Source organism: Callorhinus ursinus, unplaced genomic scaffold, assembly GCF_003265705.2.
Source record: "Callorhinus ursinus isolate GAN/ISIS: 27379988/994484 unplaced genomic scaffold, GSC_fseal_2.0 scaffold12, whole genome shotgun sequence".
NCBI classification, from domain to species: domain Eukaryota; kingdom Metazoa; phylum Chordata; class Mammalia; order Carnivora; family Otariidae; genus Callorhinus; species Callorhinus ursinus.
Window position 1 is genome coordinate 16582163 of NW_027397074.1, and position 24340 is coordinate 16606502.

Sequence of the window (24340 nt, forward strand, 5' to 3'; positions counted from 1 at the left end):
CTCTCCTCCTGCTCGTCTCCTCCACCGCCGCCCTCCCTAGTCGCCCCGGGCCCTCGCCTCTAAACCCGGCGCGAAGTTGGCCCGGAGATGGGGCAGAGGGACCAGGCGGCCGGGGCGGCGGATGGCAGGATGCCGGCGCGGCGCGTCCCGCAGCCTTCAGAGCCTCCGGCCGCCGCCGCCGCAGCTGTCACCTCCTCGCGCGGCCGCCCGGCTCGCCCCTCGCGTCCAGCCGACGGCTTGGAGCGGGGAAGCTAGCCGCTCCCGCTCACAGGTCGCCGCGTCCTCAACTCCCGGTCCTCACCCCAGCCCGCGCGCTGCCTCCTGCGCCTCCGCCCCCGCTACTGCAGCGGGGGCAGCAGTGTGGCGCTCCCCAGGACCGCCCGCCACTCTCCGGGGCACACCGCCGCCGCCGCCGCCGCCGCTGCTGTCCGGCGCCGCAGCCCACAGCCCGCGGCCCAGCCCGCGGACGCCCCCGGCCAGGCGACGGGGACCCGCGCCTGAGCATCCCGGGGCGTGCGCTGGGTGCGAAAGCGGGAGGGGGGGGAGGAAAGGGGGCGGAGGAGTTCCTGATTCCCCGGCGGACCCAGGAAGTTGTCCTTAAAAAAAAAAAAAATTATATCGCCGGCCCGTGGTTGAGCAGCCCCCTCGTCAGAGCAGCATGTGGACTGGCTCGCCGGGTCCCCTAAGTGCTGTGTGGCTGCCGCCGCCGCCGCCGCCGTCAGAGCTGCCGCTGCCGGCCGCAGGGGCCCCGCGCGGGGCGAGGAGCGGGGACGCGCGGCCGCCGCGTCCCCTGCTTGCTGCTGGCCGCTTCTTCTCGGGAGGTGGCAGTCACTGCTGCTGCTGAGAAACCAGCCCGCATTTCCACGGCTGGTCGTCTGGTGAGGAGTTGAGACTCTGCGCCTCCTGCTTGGACCCACATGGCTTGTTACCTGGTCATCAGTTCGAGACATCTCAGCAATGGGCACTACCGGGGCATTAAAGGAGTCTTCAGAGGGCCCCTCTGCAAGAACGGATCTCCCTCTCCGGTAACCTGCGCGCACACACACACACACACACACACGCACACACGCGCGCGCGCGCGCGCGTCCAAAAGCAAGATAAACAAAAAGAGATATTGTCCTGGTACAATGAGTGGGGGGTGGTGGAGATCTACCTTACCCATGAGTATATTGTGTCTGTTTTTACATTTTATTGACAGGCTGTTACACACTGAGGGGTGTGTGTTTACATGTATATGTTCAACACAGTCATTAGCATCTGTAGTGCTATGGGTACAAATATTTACCGAACGCAGTTAACTGCAGGGCTGTGAGGGTAGCTTCTGTGAGCTATGTCAAGTTACAAATCTGCTGATTTGGGCAGTGTAGAAAGTTTGAGTGGCACTTTATAACCATGCTTTGTGAAGTCATCAGTTGGGATGAGTTAAATAATGCTGCTGTTACTTTATAAGAAAAAAAACTTCTTAAAGATTTTGCATCGAGGTACTGACGGAGGGAAAGGTGTTGGATGCCAGCACTTGATATAAATCTCATGCTTAACTGTGTAGGTTCTTTAAGGAATGTGGAAGAGTCCTTTGTGGAAACATGAAGTGGATAGCTTGCGGTATTTGGTACAAATGTATTTACATGCAATTGGAATGATCACTCAACTTAGTGCACAATTACTTTACTATTTGATTTATTCAAGTATTTTTTTGTAAAATAATTTTGACCAGACTCTAGGACTTTGATATATTATTAATTTATTAATTGGCACATGCTATAGACTAATGTTTTATGGATTCAAATGTATTTCAAAAAAATGTCATGACATATTAGGAAAAAAAGTTTGGGATTATTAACAAGTTTTCTGGTTTAATCGAAAAACCAGTATTTTAAGTCTGGATGATATAAAGAAGGAAAACTGAAGTTGCCTGATTTTTATTTATTTATTTTTTGCACTTTTCATCATGGTTTAATGCTTCATTAGCCTGAATTATTTGAAACTGCAATATGTCTTTAAAACTTTTGATTAAGAGCTATATGTGATTTGCATGAGAAATTTAAAATCAGAAAGTCCAAGTACCCAGAGCTATCACTAGGACTCCTAATTATGACAAACCAGTGCCTCACATATTTTTATGCACTGTGAATGTGGGTCGTGGCAATCCCTCCCACCCCCTCAACTACATGGTGCTGAAGCAGAAGTGTTAGAATGGAATATACTGTTTATATTGACACTTACAATTAAACTCTTAGGGTTAGAGGGGTCTTGGAGAGTTTTAGTTGAAAAAAGCCCACATTCAATCCTTCTGAGCGGCTGGTCTGAATCCTTTCTATTTTTAAAGATTCTCTGGATTGGAGTTTCTGCAGTCTCAGCAAACCACCTTAATGTTTAAGAACCCACAGTGTCAGAATCTTCCTTATAGCAAACTTAAATCTATCAAGTTTTTCTTTGAGCTCATTTCGTCTTGAAAACCTAGAATGTTTCACTTTTCTCCAAGGTATTAGTGTTCAACGCTTTGATAATCTCTGTGGCTATGTACCAAAACCCACTCTTTGGTTATGGACATCTGAACTGGGTAGTGTGTTGTAGTCTATATGCTTCAACAATATGCTTTATCCTTCACAGGATAAAGGAAAAATTACTTCATAGTTCTTACATTGTTCAGTTCTACTTAAGTTTGTTAGAATATGAAATTAATCTTCCCAAATCTAAAGGGCTTGTAGAGGAAATTTCTGTCACATGGTCAGAAGGGGTCCTTCCTTCTCCACTGTGGTCACTCATCTCCCAGAAGCCTGATGGATGCCCCAGGGACGGACACATGAATGTGGTTATGACAAGACAGCCCATAACCAACATGTCTCTGCTGGCTGGCCAGGTGCTCACACCCCGAGGACCCTATTCCTATTCACTGCTGGGCTCATTTTTATAAAATACTCATTCATTTTCTTTTATCTAGGTGCTACACTTTGACTCATGGGATTGTTCTCTCCAATACTTTCACATTTGATTGTACTTAAATTACATTTGCATCATTCAAAAAATAGCCAAGTTAGTCATGGACTAACATGGACTTCCTACACCTGATTTATTTTGTCTTTGTTTACATTTTACTATGGAATTTGAATGACTTTTTCCAGGTTTCAGTAGTTTCTCACATGAGCTAGGCAGTGTGTGAAAAATTGATGTTCATTCATTCTCTGTCACAGGCAGGTTTTTGAGACGTCATTGCCTTCACATTATATGACACTTAGTCTTTCTTCCTAAATTAAAATAAGTCACTGCCTTCTGAGCCCTAAACCCTTGAGCATTTAAGTAAGTTTCCTAGTATAGATGAGTGTATGTTTGCCTTCTTTATTAGTGAGTTGTGAAGCACAAAGCTAAAAACTGGGGTTATGCCTCATTTCTTTTTTTATATTGAGCAATACACACCCCCCAATTACTTTCAGGTTGACAGACATTTACTGATTTTTTTCATCAACATAAATATTAAACTCACAGATCCATAAGATAAGGTCATTTATTTTTTCTTAAAACACATTATCTACTCTGATAATACCTTTTTATTATTTTTTTTTCAAATTTTATGCCCAGAATGTCTCAAACTAACTTCTACATCATTGACTTGGATTATTTCCACTCATTGAGACTCAGTTTATCTGGGACTCTGGACTGGGATACAGTCATTAGTTGATTTAACTCACTCTTACTAAGGTCTGCAATACTTCAACTTTGGTTCTTACTCTTTTAATCCAAGTGTCCTTTCTATTTTAATCCATACTTTCCTTTTTAATAGAGCTGTTTAAAAGTAGCACATAACACGATTATCGAATGAGACTATTTTGTAACTTTATTATAGAAAAGAGAAAAGCCACAATTAATTTTTGATGTAAGGAGACAGATCAGAAGAAATTATACTTACTATCAGAAGAGATTCTCCTTACATTATATATATATAACATATACATATATAGAAAAATATATATATAGTCTTCTGATATTAATCTAGATAACATGAATTTAGCATTTCAGTGTCTTCTGGATGTAATTCTGCACTTATATATTTAAAGTAGTTATATACATTTGTCTTGTTCAAATCACATGCCTGTAGAATCTAGACACGTGGTATTAAACTGACAGCACAGGGGAAATGATTATATTTATATACATTTTTATTTCAAAGGATTTCATTTAGGAAACATTGAATCTTTGCATGGAGTTCTTATAATAGATACTTAGTGGGATACTTGAGAAATAAATAAAGCATTTTACCCCCAAACAATTTTTGCAGATCAGCTAACTGGAAATCCTGGAGTGAAATTCAGCTCCTATCTTCAAAGTGAACACATGCAAATGTCTTGTCTGTTGCATCTCTTTTCTTTTGGAGACATGATATGAAAAAAAAAATAGCATACTGCTCTTCATCCTAATTAGAATGTGAATAATTGATGAGATAGTTTATGTTACTTTAAATCCAGGATAGGTTAAAGAAAAGAAAAGAAAAATGAGAGTATTACATAGTTCTTTGTACACCATTGAGTATTACATAGTACTTAATGGTAAAAGTCTCTAATTCTAGAAAGTAAATTTGCACCCTCTCACATTTTAGGATATTTATCCCCCACCCTATCACAACTCTGAAATAAAATGACTGAATGATGACTTTAAAAATCCATATGATATACACATACACTTGTATCCATATTTGTCAATACCCACACATAGGCATACAGATACAATGTTATCAGTGCTCAAACCTGAGAAGCCACCTATGTGTTACATTGTGAATTTTTACCATCAAATATGCTAACTGTAAAACTTTGTTATCGTAATTGAAGTATCCATAAGAAAACAGTCTATAAGTGAATTCATTTTTTTGTGTGTGTGGACTTCTACATTCTTCTATCACCATGTTTGAGTTCAATGAAACAAATAATATCCTCTACATAGTGCCAAAATTATGTTTGAATTTATTCATAGTTATTTTTTGTAATGACAAATATTGCCTCAAATTTAGATTCGAGTATGGTTTGTTACTTAATTTGTGTGTGGTTAATAGTATGACTATCATCCAAGTTACCGACTGACGAAATATTAATAATAATCAGAGTTGTATATTTTATCCGTGGTGCACATTTAGCTTATTACCACTCTTTTGAAGCTTACATAGAGCGGTACTTCTTAAGAAGTGCTTATTCCTGAGAGTACCATAGTTAGATGTCTACAATTATCTGTTTCTGGAGATGCCTATACCTTTGGATATGAAGGAAATTTGGGGGATTTTCATCTGAGCAACAGATCAGGGTCCCTGGATTTTGTTGTTGTTTGTATTTTGTTCTGGTTAGTGATCTCGTTATAAATTATACATCTGACAAAAGTGCCTAATGGAAGGAGGTGGCATACAAAGAAACTAGCATTTCAAATGGACTAAAAAATCATATAAAGTTCTCTTTTAAATGCATATGTATAAATGAAAAAAGTTCTAGAAACAAATTACCTTGAAGGTACATCTCTTGAGAGAACTCCTTCCGTGAAGCAATGAGTGCAGACCCAACCTTGTTGTTTCTTCTAATGCCTATACTCTTGTGTTGTGTGTTTTCATTATGTTTACTAAGTCAATGTTAAACACATCTAAAAATGCTCTCAAACTGATGCACTTTTCATGTGCCAAATATAATTATGAAGATGTAGTCTCCCATAGAGAAGTCACCTATGTCCTCTTTTGGAATTCATGAGTAGGCTAATGCTGCCTTTCATACTGAAACTTGTAGATATTTACAATAAAGACGATTCAGGTATGATTCTTATAATACATGTTTTCTTTGTTATGACAAATAGTGTATTAAGCAAACTCCTTTCTTCTCACTGCCTTTTCAACCCTTCTTCTTTCCCCCAACTAACTGATTTCAGAAACTTGTAGTTGGCATTTATGCTTTCAATTTGAAGTGTCAAGGTTTTTAGGTCTTAAATTTGTGTGTATCTGCCTTTGGAAAGCTCTTGTGGTAAGAAGAATCAGATGAGTATTTAAGTGGTATAGTTCGTGACTTTTATTAGATTATACTACATTTATTTCATGATTAAATTTTGATAGATCAAATCCTCTGATTTGTTTCTTTTAGACATATAGTTAAGATAACCTCTATTTTAAATTTCTCCTCCATAATTTGGAAACAAAATTAAAATAAAACATATTGGCATCATGTAGATTAAATGAGGATGGTATTTAACATATAACTTGATCATTTGTAGTTGAAAGAGTAGCTATGAGATCTTTGTTGTATAATGGATATGCACTATGATACATATTTTCCATGTGATAAGTATTAACAGAGCTTGAAATATCAGTAGGTTTTAGGCTGTATTTGGAGCAAGGAGCAGAAAGAGTAATATATATTTCAAATAACCCTATGAAGTGCATTTCAGTGTGAATTTGGTTTGTTCAAAATACACATTGTCAGAATAATTCTTTAGTATGTACGTACATACTTTGTAGAAAGTAATTTGAATCAAAATTGAAGTAAAAATGCTACTTTGCTTGAAAATACCTTGGTTTTAACAAGTACCGTTTTTCAGGTAATCCTTATGGAAGGACAGGTGACAGCCTTTGGTAGATGGGTTTTTTGAGTCAGATTTACTTAGTGGATAAGGTGTGGAGAGAGAAATTAAATATTTGATGTATTTTCATGACAAAGTGTAGTTTTGATGATGATAGGATTATACCAATCACCAAGTTCCACAGTGTCCCTTGCATTGGAAGTACTTACTGAACTTGAGAAGAAATTCTGGGAAGATGAGTCATATTATACCTTAGACAATATTCTCACTTGTAACTAAGACCTTGCTGGCTTACTGAAGACAAAAAATGCAAAAGAGTATTATATAGCATATGAAATGAAAAAGGGCTCTTAGAAATATTTACTCATGTATGATGTTACGTTTCCTGTGATAGCATGCATTGAACTAGTCCCTTCTTTCATTCAAATTTGATACCTAAAATCTCAACATATACTTCTGAAAAACTGATAATATCCTTTTCCTTACAGATAAAGAGAACTATTAGAGTTAGCTCTTTCTTTCTTTCTTTCTTTCCTTCCTTGGCTGGTAGGAAGCTCAGAGACAAATCTGTGGCTTAACAAAGCTGTGGGGAATCAATGTTGGCATCCAGAACAGCACGCTATCCCCACCCCTGCTCATCTCTTATTCCCAGTTCAGCTTTTATCTTAATTTTATTTTCCATGGCTCTCATTCTTTTAAATTTATATTTTATTGTTTCAATGTATACAGTTTCTTTCAGAAGACTTAGTTCTGTTGTGAACTTGCAAGTCAGGCTATAAATAAATAATAAAATATAGACTATCTAAATATAAGGATGCCACTCAGGCTTTTGTACTGGCCAGCTTTGACAATGATTCATGGAATCATTGAAAGTAGTCATTTTGTTCGTTTGTAGCAAGCATAATTAGGACTGCCAATTTTTTGCTTTGACAATTGGCAAATCTCTTTTGGCAAATTTTACTTCACTTTAGTGTGGGTGTGGGAAGCAGGATATAGTTTATTTTGAAACGGCTACTGCCAGTTTGCTTTTTTTCTAAACAATCTTTTCCCTCCCTGTTATTCCTCTTGCCATTGATCCTTATTCCTTTCGTTAACATGATGATTAGGTTTTTTTTTTTCAGTGTCTTTTTGGGCTTATGGGTAAATGTTGGCATGTATGTCTAACTCCAGAGGTACAGACCCCCTGCAACTGGTGAGAACCGCCCCATTCTGTCTGCTTCCCAACTAAAGTGTACAAGTTTCTTCTCCGTTCACCGTCCACATTTAACTTTCATCTCTAGCTCAGAATTTAGAGCTTCCCTCATATCTCCATTCAGAACCTACCTACTAGTGTTCTTCCCCTGCCCACCTTCCCACAGCTATTACTCAGCACTTCACTTGTCCCATCAACCTCCTGAGCAACAAATCCAGTCAGTACCTCCCCACACACACATATGTCCTTTCCAGATCTCTCTCCATCTTGCAACGAATAATTATATTCCCTAACATTTCTCTTGGCAAGCAAAGCCTAGATGCGTTTCTTCTTTGTGAATGAAATATCATGTTCTAACCAGAAAATAACCCTGGACCCCCCCTTTTTTTGAATGAGGAAGGAAGGGATGGAGGCTCCCCTTAAGTCTGTCCCTTCCTATTAATTTGCTTCATCTAAACATGAAGTCAAGAGATGCCCTGGTGGCCATAGTAATTACATTCACATTATCTTTAAAATGTTCAGAGTCCCTGGATGATATCTAAGAGTCTTCATGATCCAGCCCCTATCTACGTCTTTTGTTTTACCTCTGTTTTTCCATCTGATCTTTGCTGTAGCCAGACCAAACGACTCAAGAGTTCTTGACTATGATGGGTGTTTCTAGACCTTTATTCCATTGCCCATGCTGTTCCCTCTGGCACAAATCCTCTTTTGGCCTTCATTGTTTGCATCATGTTTTATATATTCTTTCCGACCTAACTGAAGAGTTGGGTCCTCATGTGAGTTGACCGTGAGTTCTCTGTCATGAGTCAGACACTTCTCTTGTAGGCTGCCATCACATCCATTGCTTACCTTGATTATTACTGAACTGGAGTTTTTTCTTGGTCTCCATGTCAGTCATGGGATGTGAGATCCTTGAGGTCATATCTGCTGTTAGCCTTATATCCCCAGAGCTGGGCACAGCTGGTGCTTCATTCTTGATTTCAATAGGGAAGAAAAAGATTTTGGTAGAAATTTAATTGGCGTAAATATGTTCGCTTTGGTCCCGCCGGTACCTGCATGAGGAAAACTTTCCCTTAGAGACTGTTTTCCCAAGTTAGGTCCCCAGGATCTTTGAGAATGCACACTGTTCTACTGATGGATTAAGTGGTCACTGTTTTCATGGTAATGCTTCTTCCTTTAATATCTACCAAGGTTATTTGGTCAATTGCTTCAAGTATAATTTAATACTTACTATTAACCCAAATTGCAGAGTGCTTTATTCCATGTAACCATTTCAGAACATTTTTGTTAAAGGCCACAAGGGACTGAAGATTGGCTATATATGAATAGATGAGTTAGTTAAGCCATATTTTTCATTGGCACATATTTAATAGCTTCAGAGAAATGAATTACAAGTTAGGAACTTGATTATTCCCTTTCTATTTAGGAATGTATAATAAGGAGAAAAAAAACAGTGGTTCTTACACCTTTTCTTTCTTTCTCTGTCTCTCGCTCTTCCTTCCTCTCTCCTCCCTCCCTCCCTCCCTCCCTCCCTTCCTTCCTTCCTTCTTGCCTGCCTGCCTGACTCCTCTGCCTTCCCCTCCTCCTTCTCCTCTCTCCTTCTCTCTCTGTCATTTCTTCTTTATTTGAAAGAGAGACAATAATTCCCTGATCAGTTGTCACTATAGCCCTCGAGAAAGCACCATCCTGGAGTAACTGTGGGTGATTTTTGCATAATTGCCAATACTTTCCCATTGCTTGAACCTATTAGTCACACACATTCCAACAACATTTTGTTAGCATTTGTTCTTTCTTGGATCAGTCGAGATGTGGCCACTGTCAATAAAGGAAGCTTGGACTTCTTCTAAACAAGGAATTTTAGCTAAAATAGCCAGCCCTCTAAGGTGGACATACATAGAGATAGTATTACTATCTGGGATGGAGAAATCAGGTTTATTGTATGGTCAGTTTCTTAATACAAATAAACTTTTTTTAACAGTTGTTAACAGATATTTGATTTCTTTGCCTTATTCATAAGATGTAAATATTGGAAGGGCCCTCAGCAATCTCGTTTAGGCTCCCACTATCTATTTTTTTTTTTTTTAAAGATTTTATTGATTTATTTGAGAGAGAGAATGAGAGATAGAGAGCACGAGAGGGAGGAGGGTCAGAGGGAGAAGCAGACTCCCCGCTGAGCAGGGAGCCCGATGCGGGACTCGATCCCGGGACTCCAGGATCATGACCTGAGCCGAAGGCAGTCGCCCAACCAACTGAGCCACCCAGGCGCCCTCCCACTATCTATTTTTAAAATATATCACTATGATGGACAATAACAACTCCCCGAAGATGTTCATGTTATAATCCTCAGAACCTTCAAATCTGTTACACACATGGCAAAGGGGCTTTGCAGTTGTGACTAAATTAAGGATGTTGAGAACATTGTCCTGAATTATGTAGGTGGGCCAAGTGTACCACAATGGCCCTTATAAGAGGGACGCAGAAGTGTCAGAGTCAGAGAGCTTTGAAGATGCTATGCTGCCGGCTTCAAAGACAGAGGAAGTGGCCACAAATCAAGGAATGCAGGCAACCTCTTGAAGTTCAGCAAGGCAAGTAAATGGATTCTCCCTGGAGCATCCAGAAAAGTCACAGCCCTGTTAGTATCTTGATTTTGGCCCAGTAAGACTTTTGACTTAATGGATTGAAAGACAATACATTTGTGTTCTTTGAAGCCAGTAAATTTGTGGTAATTTGTTAGAGCAGCCATAGGAAACAAATACAACCACTCTTAACATGGGTGAACACTTCCAGGGGTGGGAAGCCTCTGCTCACTAAAGTGACTGATCCGCTTGTGAGACTAATCGGATTAATGCTGAGTCTCCTTTTGCCCCTACCCAGATGTCTCTGCCTCCTTCTTGCTTTTACTCACTATTCCTCATTCTGCCCTTTGGAAAAAGAGGATAGATCTACCCCCAGGACATGACATCCCTGCAACTATTCAGGGAGAGCTGGTGGATAGATTTTCACTCTTAAATCATGTGAAGGATTGAAAAATTTGTGAGAACTAATCTGCCCTGTACATCACTTGCATCCATCTCTTATACATTAATTGAAATTTCTGTAACTCAAAGTGCTTTATTTATTACACTTTTTAATGTAATACAAGTTTTGAAATATACTTGTAATTTTTGTATTCTTGAAAGATGGTAAACTCAATAGAACATTACCGTACATTTAGAAAAATACTGTCCACACTTTCGACTACTTCCCCCAGATATTTCCCTTTTGTATTGTATCCATCAACTTTATGGAAGATGGACTTAAGAACACAAAAACCAGATCATTTCTTTTTTTTTTCTTTAAATTTTTTTATTGTTGTATCACCATACATTACATCATTATTTTGATGTAGTGTTCCATGATTCATTGTTTGGGCATAAACCCAGTGTTCCATGCAGAATGTGCCCTCTTTAATACCCATCACCAGGCTAACCCATCCCCCCAACCCCTCCCCTCCAGAACCCTCAGTTTCTTTTTCAGAGTCCGTCATCTCTCATGGTTCGTCTCCTCCTACGATTTACTCCCCTTCATTCTTCCCCTCCTGCTATCTTTTTCTTCTTCTTTTTTTTTTCTTAACATATATTGCATTATTTGTTTCAGAGGTACAGATCTGTGATTCAACAGTCTTGCACAATTCACAGCGCTCACCATAGCACATACCCTCCCCACTGTCTATCACCCAGCCACCCCATCCCTCCCAACCCCACTACTCCAGCAACCCTCAGTCTGTTTCCTGAGATTAAGAATTCCTCATATCAGTGAGGTCATATGATACATATCTTTCTCTGATTGACTTATTTCACTCAGCATAACACCCTCCAGATCCATCCACGACATTGCAAATGGCAAGATCTCATTCCTTTTGATGGCTGCATAATATTCCATTGTGTATATATACCACTTCTTCTTTATCCATTCATCTGTTGATGGACATCTTGGCTCTTTCCACAGTTTGGCTATTGTGGACATTGCTGCTATAAACATTGGGGTGCACGTACCCCTTTGGATCCCTACCTTTGTATCTTTGGGGTAAATACCCAGTACTGCAATTGCTGGATCGTATGGTAGCTCTATTTTCAACTTTTTGAGGAACCTCCATACTGTTTTCCAGAGGGGTTGCACCAGCTTGCATTCCCACCAACGGTGTAGGAGGGTTGCCCTTTCTCCACATCCCGGCCAACATCTGTCATTTCCTGACTTGTTAATTTACCCATTCTGACTGATGTGAGGTGGTATCTCATTGACGTTTTGATTTGGATTTCCCTGATGCCGAGCGACGTTGAGCACTTTTTCATGTGTCTGTTGGCCATTTGGATGTCTCCCTTGGAAAAATGTCTGTTCATGTCTTCTGCCCATTTCTTGATTGGATTACTTGTTCTTTGGGTGTTGAGTTGGATAAGTTCTTTATAGATTTTGGATACTAGCCCTTTATCTGATATGTCATTTGCAAATATCTTCTCCCATTCTGTTGGTTATCTTTTGGTTTTGTGGACAGTTTCTTTTGCTGTGCAAAAGCTTTTTATCTTGATGAAATCCCAATAGTTCATTTTTGCCCTTCCTTCCCTTGCCTTTGGCGATGTTTCTAGGAAGAAGTTGCTGCGGCTGAGGTCGAAGAGGTTGCTGCCTGTGTTCTCCTTTAGGATTTTGATGGACTCCTGTCTCACATTTAGGTCTTTCAACCATTTGGAGTCTATTTTTGTGTGTGGTATAAGGAAATGGTCCAGTTTCATTCTTCTGCATGTGGCTGTCCAATTTTCCCAACACCATTTGTTGAAGAAACTGTCTTTTTGCCATTGGACATTCTTTCCTGCTTTGTCAAAGGTTAGTTGACCACAGAGTTGAGGGTCCATTTCTGGGCTCTCTGTTCTGTTCCATTGATCTATGTGTCTGTTTTTGTGCCAGTACCATACTGTCTTGATGATGGCAGCTTTGTAATAGAGCTGGAAGTCCGGATTTGTGATGCCGGCAGCTTTGCTTTTCTTTTTTAACATTCCTCTGGCTATTCGGGGTCTCTTCTGGTTCCATACAAATTTTAGGATTATTTGTTCCATTTCTTTGAAAAAGTGGGTGGTATTTTGATGGGGATTGCATTGAATAGGATTGCTGTAGGTAGCATTGACACCTTCACAATGTTTCTTCTTCCAATCCATGAGCATGGAATGTTTTTCCACTTCTTTGGGTCCTCCCTAATTTCTTTCATGAGTATTTTATAGTTTTCTGAGTACAGATCCTTTGCCTCTTTGGTTAGATTTATTCCTAGGTATCTTATGGTTTTGGGTGCAACTGTAAATGGGATTGACTCCTTGATTTGTCTCTGTTCTGTCTTGTTGTTGGTGTATCGGAATGCCACTGATTTCTCTGCATTGATTTTATATCCTGCCACTTTCCTGAATTCCTGTATGAGTTCTAGCAGTTTTGGGGTGGAGTCTTTTGGGTTTTCCACATAAAGTATCATATCATCTGCAAAGAGTGAGAGTTTGACTTCCTCTTTGCCAATTTGGATGCCTTTGATTACTTTTTGTTGGTCTGATTGCTGTGGCTAGGACTTCTAATACTATGTTGAATAGCCGTGGTGATAGTGGACATCCCTGCCACGTTCCTGACCTTAGGGGAAAAGCTCTCAGCTTTTCTCCATTGAGAATGATATTCGCTGTAGGTTTTTCATAGATGGCTTTTATGATATTGAGGTATGTACCCTCTATCCCTATACTCTGAAGAGTTTTGATCAAGAAAGGATGCTGTACTTTGTCAAATGCTTTTTCTGCATCTATTGAGAGGATCATATGATTCTTGTTCTTTCTTTTGTTAATGTATTGCATCACATTGATTGATTTGCAGATGTTGAACCAACCTTGCAGTCCAGGGATAAATCCCACTTGGTCATGGTGAATAATCCTTTTAATGTACTGTTGGATCCTATTGGCTAGTATTTTGGTGAGAATTTTTGCATCCATGTTCATCAAGGATATTGGTCTGTAATTCTCCTTTTTGATGGGGTCTGTCTGGTTTTGGGATCAAAGTAATGGTGGCCTCATAAAATGAGTTTGGAAATTTTCCTTCCATTTCTGTTTTTTGGAACAGTTTCAGGAGAATAGGTATTAATTCTTCTTTAAATGTTTGGTAGAATTCCCCTGGGAAGCCATCTGGCCCTGGGCTTTTGTTTCTTGGGAGATTTTTGATGACTGCTTCCATTTCCCTAGTGGTTATAGGTCTGTTCAGGTTTTCTATTTCTTCGTGGTTCAGTTTTGGTAGTTGATACATCTCTAGGAATGCATCCATTTCTTCTAGGTTCTCTAATTTGCTGGCATAGAGTTGCTCATAATATGTTCTTATAATTGTTTGTATTTCTTTGGGGTTGGTTGTGACCTCTCCTCTTTCATTCATGATTTTGTTGATTTGGGTCATTTCTCTTTTCTTTTTGATCAGTCTGGCCAGGGGTTTGTCAATCTTCTTAATTCTTTCAAAGAACCATCTCCTAGTTTTGTTGATCTGTTCTACTGTTCTTTTGGTTTCTATTTCATTGATTTCTGCTCCAATCCTGATTGTTTCTCTTCTCCTGCTGGGTTTAGGCTTTATTTGCTGTTTTTTCTCTAGCTCCTTTAGGTGTAGGGTTAGGTTGTGTATTTGAGACCTTTTTTGTTTCCTGACAAAGGCTTGTATTGCTATATACTTTCCTCTTAGGACTGCCTTTGCTGCATCCCAAAGATTTTGAACAGTTGTGTTTTCCTTTTCATTGGTTTTGATGAATTTTTTAAAATTTTTCTTTAATTTCCTGATTGACCCATTCATTCTTTAGTAGGATGCTCTTTAGCCTCCATGTATTTGAGTTCCTTCTGACTTTCCTCCTGTGATTGAGTTCTAGTTTCAAAGCACTGTGGTCTGAAAATATACATGGAATGATCCCAATCATTTGGTACCGGTTGAGACCTGATTTGTGACCTAGGATGTGGTCTATTCTGGAGAATGTTCCATGGGCACTAGTGAAGAATGTGTATTCCATTGCTTTGGGATGGAATGTTCTGAATATGTCTATGAAGTCCATTTGGTCCAGTGTGTCATTTAAAGTCTTTATTTCCTTGTTGATCTTTTGCTTAGATGATCTGTCCATTTCAGTCCGGGGGGTGTTAAAGTCCCCCACTATTATGTGTCTCTTTGCTTTTGTTATTAATTGCCTTATATAATTGGCTGCTCCCATGTTAGGGGCATAGATATTTACAATTGTTAGATCTTCTGGTTGGATAGACCCTTTAAGTAGGATATAGTGTTCTTCCTCATCTCTTATTACAGTTTTGTTTTAAAATCTAATTTGTCTGATATAAGGATTGCCACCCCAGCTTTCATTTGGTGTCCATTAGCATGGTAAATGGTTTTCCACCCCTGCACTTTCAGTGTGGGGGTGTCCTTGGTTCTAACATGAGTCTCTTGCAGACAGCATATTGATGGGTCTTGTTTTTTAATCCAATCTGATAGCCTGTGTCTTTTGATTGGGGCATTTAGCCCATTTACATTCAGGGTAACTATTGAAAGATATGAATTTAGTGCCATTGTATTGCCTGTAAGGTGACTGTGACTGTATATTGTCTGTATTCCTTTTTGGTCTATGCTGCTTTTAGGCTCTCTCTTTGCTTAGAGGACCCCTTTCAATATTTCCTGGAGGGCTGGTTTCGTGTTTGTAAATTCCTTTAGTTTTTGTTTGTCCTGGAAGCTTTTTATCTCTCCTTCTATTTTCAATGACAGCCTAGCTGGATATAGTATTCTTGGCTGCATATTTTTCTCATTTAGTGTTTTGAAGATCTCATGCCAGTCCTTTCTGGCCTGCCAGGTCTCTGTGGATAGGTCTGTTGCCAATCTAATGTTTCTACCATTATAGGTTACATATCTCTTCTCCTGAGCTGCTTCAAAATTTTCTCTTTGTCTCTGAGACTTGTAAGTTTTACTATTAGATGTCGGGGTGTTGACCTATTTTTATTGATTTTGAGAGGGGTCCTCTGTGCCTCCTGGATTTTGATGCCTGTTTCCTTCCCCACATTAGGGAAGTTCTCTGCTCTAATTTGCTCCAGTATACCTTCTGCCCCTCTCTCTTTTTCTTCTTCTTCTGGGATCCCAATTATTCTAATGTTTTTTCGTCTTATCGTGTCACTTATGTCTCAAATTCTGCCCTCAAAATCCTATAGTTGTTTATCTCTCTCTTTCTCAGCTTCTTATTTTCCATCATTTGGTCTTGTATATCACTAATTCCCCCTTCTGCCTCATTTAACCTAGCAGTTAGTGCCCCCATTTTTGATTGCACCTCATTAATAGCCTTTTTGATTTTGACTTGGTTAGATTTTAGTTTTTTTATTTCTCCAGGAAGGGTTTCTCTAATAACTTCCATGTTTTTTTCAAGCCCAGCTAGTATCTTTAAAATCATGATTCTGAACTCTAGGTCTTACATCGTACTAATGCCCGTATTGAGTAGGTCCCTGGCAGAAGGCACTACCTCTTGTTCTTTTTGTTGAGGTGATTTTTTTTGTGTTGTCATTTTGTCCAGAGGAGAATAGATGAATGAGAGAACAAAATGCTGACAGGTTAACAACGTCCCCACAAGATATACTCTAAACAAATCAGAAAAGACCTGAAACCAGGGGAATAGAAAGGGAAAGAAAGAAAAAAGAGAAAAAAAAGAAAAAGAAAAAGATAAAAACAAAGAAAAACAGAACAAAACAAAAAAAAAACAGAATATGATCAAATATGATCAGGCTGGTGCATAGATCAGTGCCACACACTAGGTTTTGGGTGTATTTTGGTCTCTTAGAAGAAAGTGCCTCCTAAATTTTTAACGAAAGAAAGACATATATGTACAAAATAAGGGTTGATACGATGAAGGGATGGAAGATGAATGTAAAGATGAAAATTATAAAGGATTTTATAAAAGGAATTGATAAGGAGCTTGAAAAAAGAAAGAAGACGATTAAAAAAAAAGAAAGAAAGAAAGAAAGAAAGAAAGAAAAAGGGGAGAGAATGTGATCAGGCAGGAGACTAGAACAAAGCCATACACTAGAGATTTAGGGTATATTTTGATATGTGAGAAGAAACTGTATCTCAAAATTTTAAAGAGAGAACAACTTATATACGTATGCCAAAAATAAGGGTAACTACTATGAAGGGATAGAATATGACTCTAAAAATGAAAAATAAAAATGTTTTTTTTTAAAAAAAGGATTGATAAGATGTTGGTTGAAAAGGGGAAAAAGAAAAATTAAAAAAAAAACCAGTTAAAAAAATTAACTTTGAAAGACTAATGAATGATGGTAAAAAAAAGCCATGAATTCTACGTGCAGTATTCCCCTAGCGCCGGAGTTCTGCCATTCTCATTGATCGGTAAACTTGGTCTTAGCTGGCTGTTCTTGCTGATCTTCTGAGGGAGGGGTCTGTTGCCGTGGTTCCCAAATGTCTTTGCCGGAGGCGGAATTGCCCCGCCCTTGCCGGTCTGGGCTAAGCAATCTGCTCGGGTTTGCTCTCGGGAGCTGTTGTTCCCTGCAAGCTCTCGGTACAGCTATGGAGGACGAGAGTGAAAATGGTGGCCTCCCAATCTCCGCCCTGGAGGAGCTGAGAACTCGGAGCCCCGCTCCTCAGTGCGCCCCCAGAGAAAAGCAGTCACTCCCGTCTCCCCGGTCTCCGGCCGCACTCCGTGCTCACTCGGCCTGTGACTGAGCATTTCTATCTCTGGCACCTGACCCCGTGTGGAGTCTCCAAACCCAGCAGATCCCTGCGGTGCGCTCCCGCGCCGCTCCTCCTGGGGGAGGAAGCGGAGTCTCCCTGGATCTGCCGCTTGTTGGGTCCCTGCTGGAGGAGCTGTGGCCCAACTGTGCTGTGGATCACGGTTTATGGCAACCCCGAGCTGAGAGCCCGCGCCTCGTTCCGTCTCTGCAGCTGGCTTCCCCGCTCCGATACCCGGGAGCTCTGCCGCACTCAGGCACCCCCGGTCTTTCTGTGACCCTGAGGGTCCTGAGACCACATTGTCCCGCGAGGGTTCCACCCCCCGCTTAGCCACTGGAGCGACGTCCCTCAGTGGAGCAGGCTTCTAAAAGTTCCAATTTTGTGCTCCGCGCGGCTCTATCACTTGCCAGAAGCGGCCAATGGAGGCCCCCTCCCCTGCCATCTATCCTCCCGAATATCGCCTTGGATTCACTTCTGTGCACGTCCTACCTTCCAGAAAGTGTTCGCTTTTCTGTTCAGAGAGTTGTTGCTATTCTTTTCTTCGATCTCCTGTTGAGTTCGTAGGTGTTCGGAATGGTTTGATCCCTATTCAGCTGAATTCCTGAGACCAGTCGAAATCCAGGTCTCCTACTCCTCCGACATCTTGCTCCCCCAAAACCAGATCATTTCTTAAGGCTATCTTTCTTAATTTCTTTAGTCTTTGATTTAGACATTTGGAAATTCCTAAGGAGGAAAGCATTACTTTTAAATAAAAAAATGATGGTACCAATTGAAGTAGTAATTCTATTTCATGAAATCCCCAACATTTTCTATGCTAGATATAGTGGTAGCTAAATGGAAAGTTATCTTTTAACTTCTGTGTCGAAGAGTAACATAATATGTAAATTGTCACAAATTATAAGCATACAGCTTTTTAATGCCTCAGATGTAGATAGAGAACATAACAATTCCCTGAGAGCCCCAGATATACCAAGTACCACCTACCCCAAAGGCAGTGAATGTCCTTACACTAGATTATAAACTGCCTTATTTTTTAAAATGATGTAAAAGTGAGCTTTAGTAAAGAATGCCTATATTTGCAGCTCAGCTGCCAGCAAAGTGTTGAATGAAGGCCCACTTTTTGGGTCGGGGTAGGTAACAAAAGAGTGTTTTAATTGCTTCATTTGTCTATACTATGAATGATGGAAGCAAACTTGTTAACTATTTGAAACAAATGAACAAAAGAATCCTGATTAGGTAAGAATGAATGGATTTATGGTAATAAAACACATGGATTATATCCAGGGTGACATCTGTGAAGTATTTCATTATCTTTTCCTTAATATTACATGTTGAAATTCAAAGATCCGACCATCATGTAGATTTTGTAATCTCTTGCAAGTGGTTAGGAATGGCTCTGTTGAGTTTTCATTATTTGAGAGGAGATGTGAATTATGTATTTAGTGGTGAGATAACAATAAATAATTCAAGGAAAGAAACCTCTAGCTTGGACTTCTCATAAAAAATGAAATTTATGTGCAAATGATGTGTAAACTTTATTACAAAAGTTGTTATAATTTCACACACATGCACAAGGATGAAATACAAGTTTGTGTTACTAGGGAAACAGGATTATTGCCAAGAGGATTACAGATAATACCCTAACAATGCTTATTTATATTAATCAATCCTAATGTAAATGGATTTAAATATATTTAAAGAAGTGACCATATATTTTCAATAAAATTTAGTGCTCATCTTCAAATATCCATATGCTATATGGTATGAGTTCAAGAGTTCTGTCTGTTGTTGCTAGAAAGTCTTTGGAGACAGCCACTGATGATTTGTTTATCATCATAGAAGGGAGATTTGTGAAACTGTGTTATAAAAGAAAAGTAATAAAGACTAATAAACCTTCTTTATGTGTTCCTTCCAATAGTAGATCACTTTGCTGTGAATTTTTTTTTTTTTTCTTTTTAAGTCATACTCAGTTCCATACTCTGGGATCATCAGGGTGGACTCCACCCTTGAAAGTGATAGAGAAAACCAGTTCTTCCCAGGGAACAGAGCAGGTGAGAAACCATAACTAGTGAGAAATCATAACTGGCATAAAGATACTTATAGAAAGTCACCTTGGGTGGATTTATGTAGTATATAAGCATCATTTAATCTGAAGATCTTAGAATTAGACCCAGTAGGCACTAACTGGAATACAATGTGTGATCTGCTTGTGCCACAAAAATTTAGGCATGTAAAGTTTTAAATTCTTCCTTAAGTCATGAATATAAGGCTAGCCCTAGGATTCAGTTTCTGATCTTGAGTGCCGTGCTTGGTGAAATGGGGAAAGAATCTGCAACCTCCAAATATCACCTCCCTCCCTCTTGGGAAACCACTGACTAATGTTTGACCAGTGGTTTTCAGGTTGTTGTCTTATTTTTTAAGTGCTGATGTGTATGCTTTGTTCAAAGGAAATCCTAGGAGCAAGGCAAAATTGACAAAAGCACAATTGCTTCTGCTAAAGGTGGGGAGCGAGTGTTGGATGGTTAAAGGCCCCTCCTTTTCCTCTGGATCTGGGCAGGGGACCTGGCAGGGGCAGGGTATAAGACGAGGCAGACGAGGGCCGACCAGGTAGAATCCTGTTCACCATGTAACAAGGAAATCATCTCGGGTAAGAATGTGACTTTTAATCTCACTACAGAATTAAATACTCTGGAGTAGACATGAGAACTTCTCATTACTTTCTGTGGGTTGTGCCAAATGAGATGGCTTTTGTTTTTCTTGTTACACACAAAACCAGAAATGATTTATAAACAAGAAAATAGAAGAGTACCAAATTTGAGTCATCATTAATTCAGTTACTAGTGGAGTAAATCCATTATAATTAGGCCCTTTCTTATAAGGAGAGAAAAACTGAGAAATAACTTCATAGATAAATACACAAGAATGATACGGCTTAAAGTTCACCCCAAATACTTCTCTTTGCTCTCAGGGTAATTTGGGGTGATCTGGCCAAATGAGAGTTTTCTTGCTTTAAGGGTATATAACATTTCCATCAAGAAAACAAAGAAAATGGAAGTTTTAAAGAATGTTATACGCAAACGATGAATCACGGAAGACTACATCAAAAACTAATGATGTACTGTATGGTAACTAACATAACATAAAAAAAAGAATGTTTTGAATCAATTATAGAAACTCCTGTTAAGGAAGTTTGATCAAAGGTATTAGAGACCATTAATATAATAACTTTGAAGACCCAATGCAATGATCACTTCTTTAGATCTCTGAAATGCATCTGTGCCCACTAAAAGATAAGTCCTTCCCAGTGCTGGTTGGTGACAATAGTTGCATGTTTTTAATATTATTTCACATTTTAAGATAGAAACTGTTTTGTGAATAGGGTTTTGTTGTGTTCTTTATGCCTGTATTTTGTCTTATTTTATGCATTTATCCCTCCTACCCCTGTAGGTTTAAGGTGGGAGCATGGACATTTTCCCTTCTTATATTCAGTGTAGAGGAGTAGGTAAACCACATTGATTTTAGAGTTGAACTGACCCATCCTGGTTTGACCTCCCTCTCCAGCTCCAACTAACTGTGTGACTGCTCCACCACTTTGATGCTCAGCTTGCTCACTGGGCATATTACCAGTCTTCTAGGGCCATTGTAAAATGTGAGTGTGCCAAAGAATACCACATGCTTAGCACAGTGTCTGGCACTTAGTAAGTGCACGGTGAAAGGCAGTCGATGGTTACTCCTAGAACAGTTGGCTCATTCTGCCACAGACAGGTGTCCTTGACCCTTTAACATGTTCTCCGCAGTGACTGGGAACTTGGCACCTTAATGTCAACTTGTTGAAACTGTTGTTCTTTTGGATGACCCTGTCAGATTGCTCTTTACTAGAGTTGTGTCTTCTTGGGAAAGGAAGCATAGGCATGGAGGCCAGATAGCTTTGTGGTTAACACAGCTGTTGCAAATAGCAGCCCCATGTTTTCACAACTTCCGTAATGAAAATGCTCAGTGTGCCCTACTTACCCGATGCAGCTTTAATTCATGACAGTGATACATTTTCCTATTGTTTTTGTCAAAGCAAATCGAGTTAAGTAGATGAGTTGTTGTTATGATCTTGCTGCCTTGTGGAAGGAATTTTTTTCCCCTCTTTTCTATTAGGGATAGATATTTAATCTAAAGTTGCTGTCTCCGTGCTGATAAGCATCTAGACTCATTATCGTGTTTAAATATCTTTCTCTGCCTTTGGAAATTCTAATGAACCAATCAGGTGTTTTTTCACCCATCACTTTCTCTTCCCATAAAAACCTACTACAGGAAAATATTTGAAAGGAGGAAATATTATGTGACTAAGGACTGCGTGTGGTATACATATGAGCAAATATTAAGGTCCGTGTGTAGATGCAAACTCTTAGACACATACATTCTGCTTTTGGCACGCATAGAAAATATTCAATCCGTGTATATCATTGTCGCAGAAAGCATTTGTGTCAGTGTCTAGTCAGGATAACAGAAACCATTTGTAGCTTTTCAGAGGGTGTACAGTGCAAGGAATTCTTTACAAATGTGTGAAATAGCCTGTGGGAGAGAATAAGGGAAGGTGCTATTACCCAGGGATTAGTAATTGTAGGAAGTCACTCTAGCCCCTGGGGCTGGAGGAGCAAAGGGGAAATGGTATTCCCTAAACCCTGGAAACCTTACTCTGGTGGTCCTGTCGCTGCTTCTGAAAGCACCGGAGGGGTCTGCGCTGTGGGCATCTAAGAGTTTGCAGGCCCTCTCTCTGCGGGCCTCCCTGCCCATGTGGCTGGTGTGTCTGCCCTGGCTGGCGCCCAGGCCAGCCGTTGACTGGTGCCTGCTGCCACCGCCACCGGAACCTAGGAGTGCAAAGATGCCCAGGCGGCTTCAGGTGGAAGTGGAAGAAAGAAAATCATGGTTTCTTTCCTTATTCTAACTTGCACTCTGCCACCAGTGCTTTCCACTGACAGACCAAACCAGAAACCGGCTGGAGAGGAGCTCTGTGGATACGCCACTGACACGTCTCCAGAGAGTACAAGTGACCCTCCAAGAACACAGGTTTGAACTGCCTGGTCCACGTATACACAGATTTATTTGCTTTGCTAAATCTGGTACAGTGCTATAAATGTGTGTTGTCTTCCTTATGATTTTCCTAATAACATTTTCTTCTCTCTGGCTCACTTAATTGTAAGGATACAGTATATAATACATAGAACATACAAAATATGTGTTAATTGACCGTTTATGTTATCAGTAAGGCTTCTGGTCAACAGTGGATTAGGAGTCATTACGGTTTGGGGAGTCAAAAGTTATATAGATTTTCGACTGCATGGGGTTGGCAGCCCTAAGCCCTGCATTGTGCAAGGGTCAGCTGTAGCTTTCTGGCTTCCAGTTGCAGAAAAGAGTAGGAATGGTGAAAGTAGAACTGATCAACAACAGAGAAATACCCAGCATTGCATTTACACCACATGCTCTGAGATTGCAGAAACTAGGAGGGAGGAGCATTAACTCATGAAAGAAATTGTTTTATATCTCTTATACAGAAATCCAAAGAATGGATCCAAATGTTTCTGTTCTACCCAGACCTAATGTATATAGTTTCCTATTGCTCTAACAAATTACCATAAACTTAATGGCATAAAACAACACATTTATTAATCTTTAGCTCTGTAAGTCCCACAGAGATCTCACTGGACTAAAATCAAGGTATAGGCAGGGCTGTCTTCCTATCTGGAGAATTTAAGGCAAAATCTGTTTCATTGCCTTCTCTAGCTTTTAGAATTTGCCTATGTTCCTTGGCTCAGGGCTACCCATCTCCATTTTTAAAGCCAACAAATTCTTCTCCTGCTACCTATCTCTGATTCTCTGCAGCAGGAAAAAACCCTTTGCTTTAAAGGACTCCTGTGATTAGATTGTGTCTATCTAGCCAGGCTCCTCTCCTCCCCTCAGGGTTCTTAGTTTTAATCATATCTGCAAAGTCCCTTTTGACATGTAAGATAGCATTTATAGGTTCTGAGAATTTGATTACGGGCATCGATGGGGGCCATTATTCTGCTTACAGAATTTTAGGTTCATATACCTCTGTAGTTATTCACTGGTTGTTCTCTCTCATAGGCCTCTCAAACACATAATCTCTAAAACTGAAAGAATCTTCCATCCAGTTCTTCCTTGGTTAGGGACATCATCTTTATTTATTTATTTTTTTAAGATTTTTTACTTATTTATTTGACAGAGAGAAAGACAGCGCTGAGAGGGGGAACACAAGCAGGGGGAGTGGGAGAGGGAGAAGCAAGCTTCCTGCTGAGCAGGGAGCCGGATGCGGGGCTGGATCCCAGGACCCTGGGATCATGACCTGAGCCGAAGGCAGACGCTTAACCACTGAGCCACTCAGGCGGCCCTGGGACATCATCTTTATCCAACACTGTAGGCTCGAAACTTGAGTGTTTTCCTTTAATCCCTCATCAGATTGGTATGTCCGCTCATTTTACTTCCTAAATATTTTTCCAGTCTTACCCCTGCCTTGCACCTCTTCCACCACTCCTGCCTCCTGCCAAGGAAGGCAAGCGTTTTCCATTTTTCTGAAAATAAAATGCTTCTTGATTAACCGTGTCTGGCATTGTGTGAGCTGGTGGAGGTACCGATGCAAATCAGGTGCCCATGTCGTCTGCTTCAGTGGAATTTATAGTCTAGAAGGGAAAAAACACACTGTACAAATAAACCTGCCTAACAAATGTCCTAGAAGAGGACAGTTCTGATCTTTGTGATTATGGTTCATTTTTCAAAACTTGGGGTTCAAATTTGTAAATATCCTAGACAAAGGCCATCAAGGTGGCTGATTTAAATGTAATCAATAGTAAGTACTTTTGTGTGTGTGTA

General features: G+C 40.1%; 2 protein-coding genes across 2 annotated transcripts in view; one reads left to right on the forward strand and one right to left on the reverse strand.

Moving 5' to 3' along the window:
• Window positions 1-917: 917 nt before the first annotated feature.
• ZNF804B (zinc finger protein 804B) overlaps window positions 918-24340 on the forward strand; it is a 547749-nt gene continuing 524326 nt past the window's right edge. The window contains exon 1 of the mRNA XM_025873258.1: window positions 918-1025. Coding sequence (XP_025729043.1) covers window positions 918-1025 — 108 coding nt within the window. The remainder of the gene's footprint in view (window positions 1026-24340) is intronic.
• The window catches only part of TEX47 (testis expressed 47), a 37279-nt gene continuing 17294 nt past the window's right edge, over window positions 4356-24340 (reverse strand). Inside the window, exons 3-4 of the transcript XR_003208626.2 lie at window positions 8579-8702; window positions 4356-4408 (exon numbers count right to left, since the gene is read on the reverse strand). The gene's annotated coding sequence lies outside the window, so the exon portion shown is untranslated. The remainder of the gene's footprint in view (window positions 4409-8578; window positions 8703-24340) is intronic.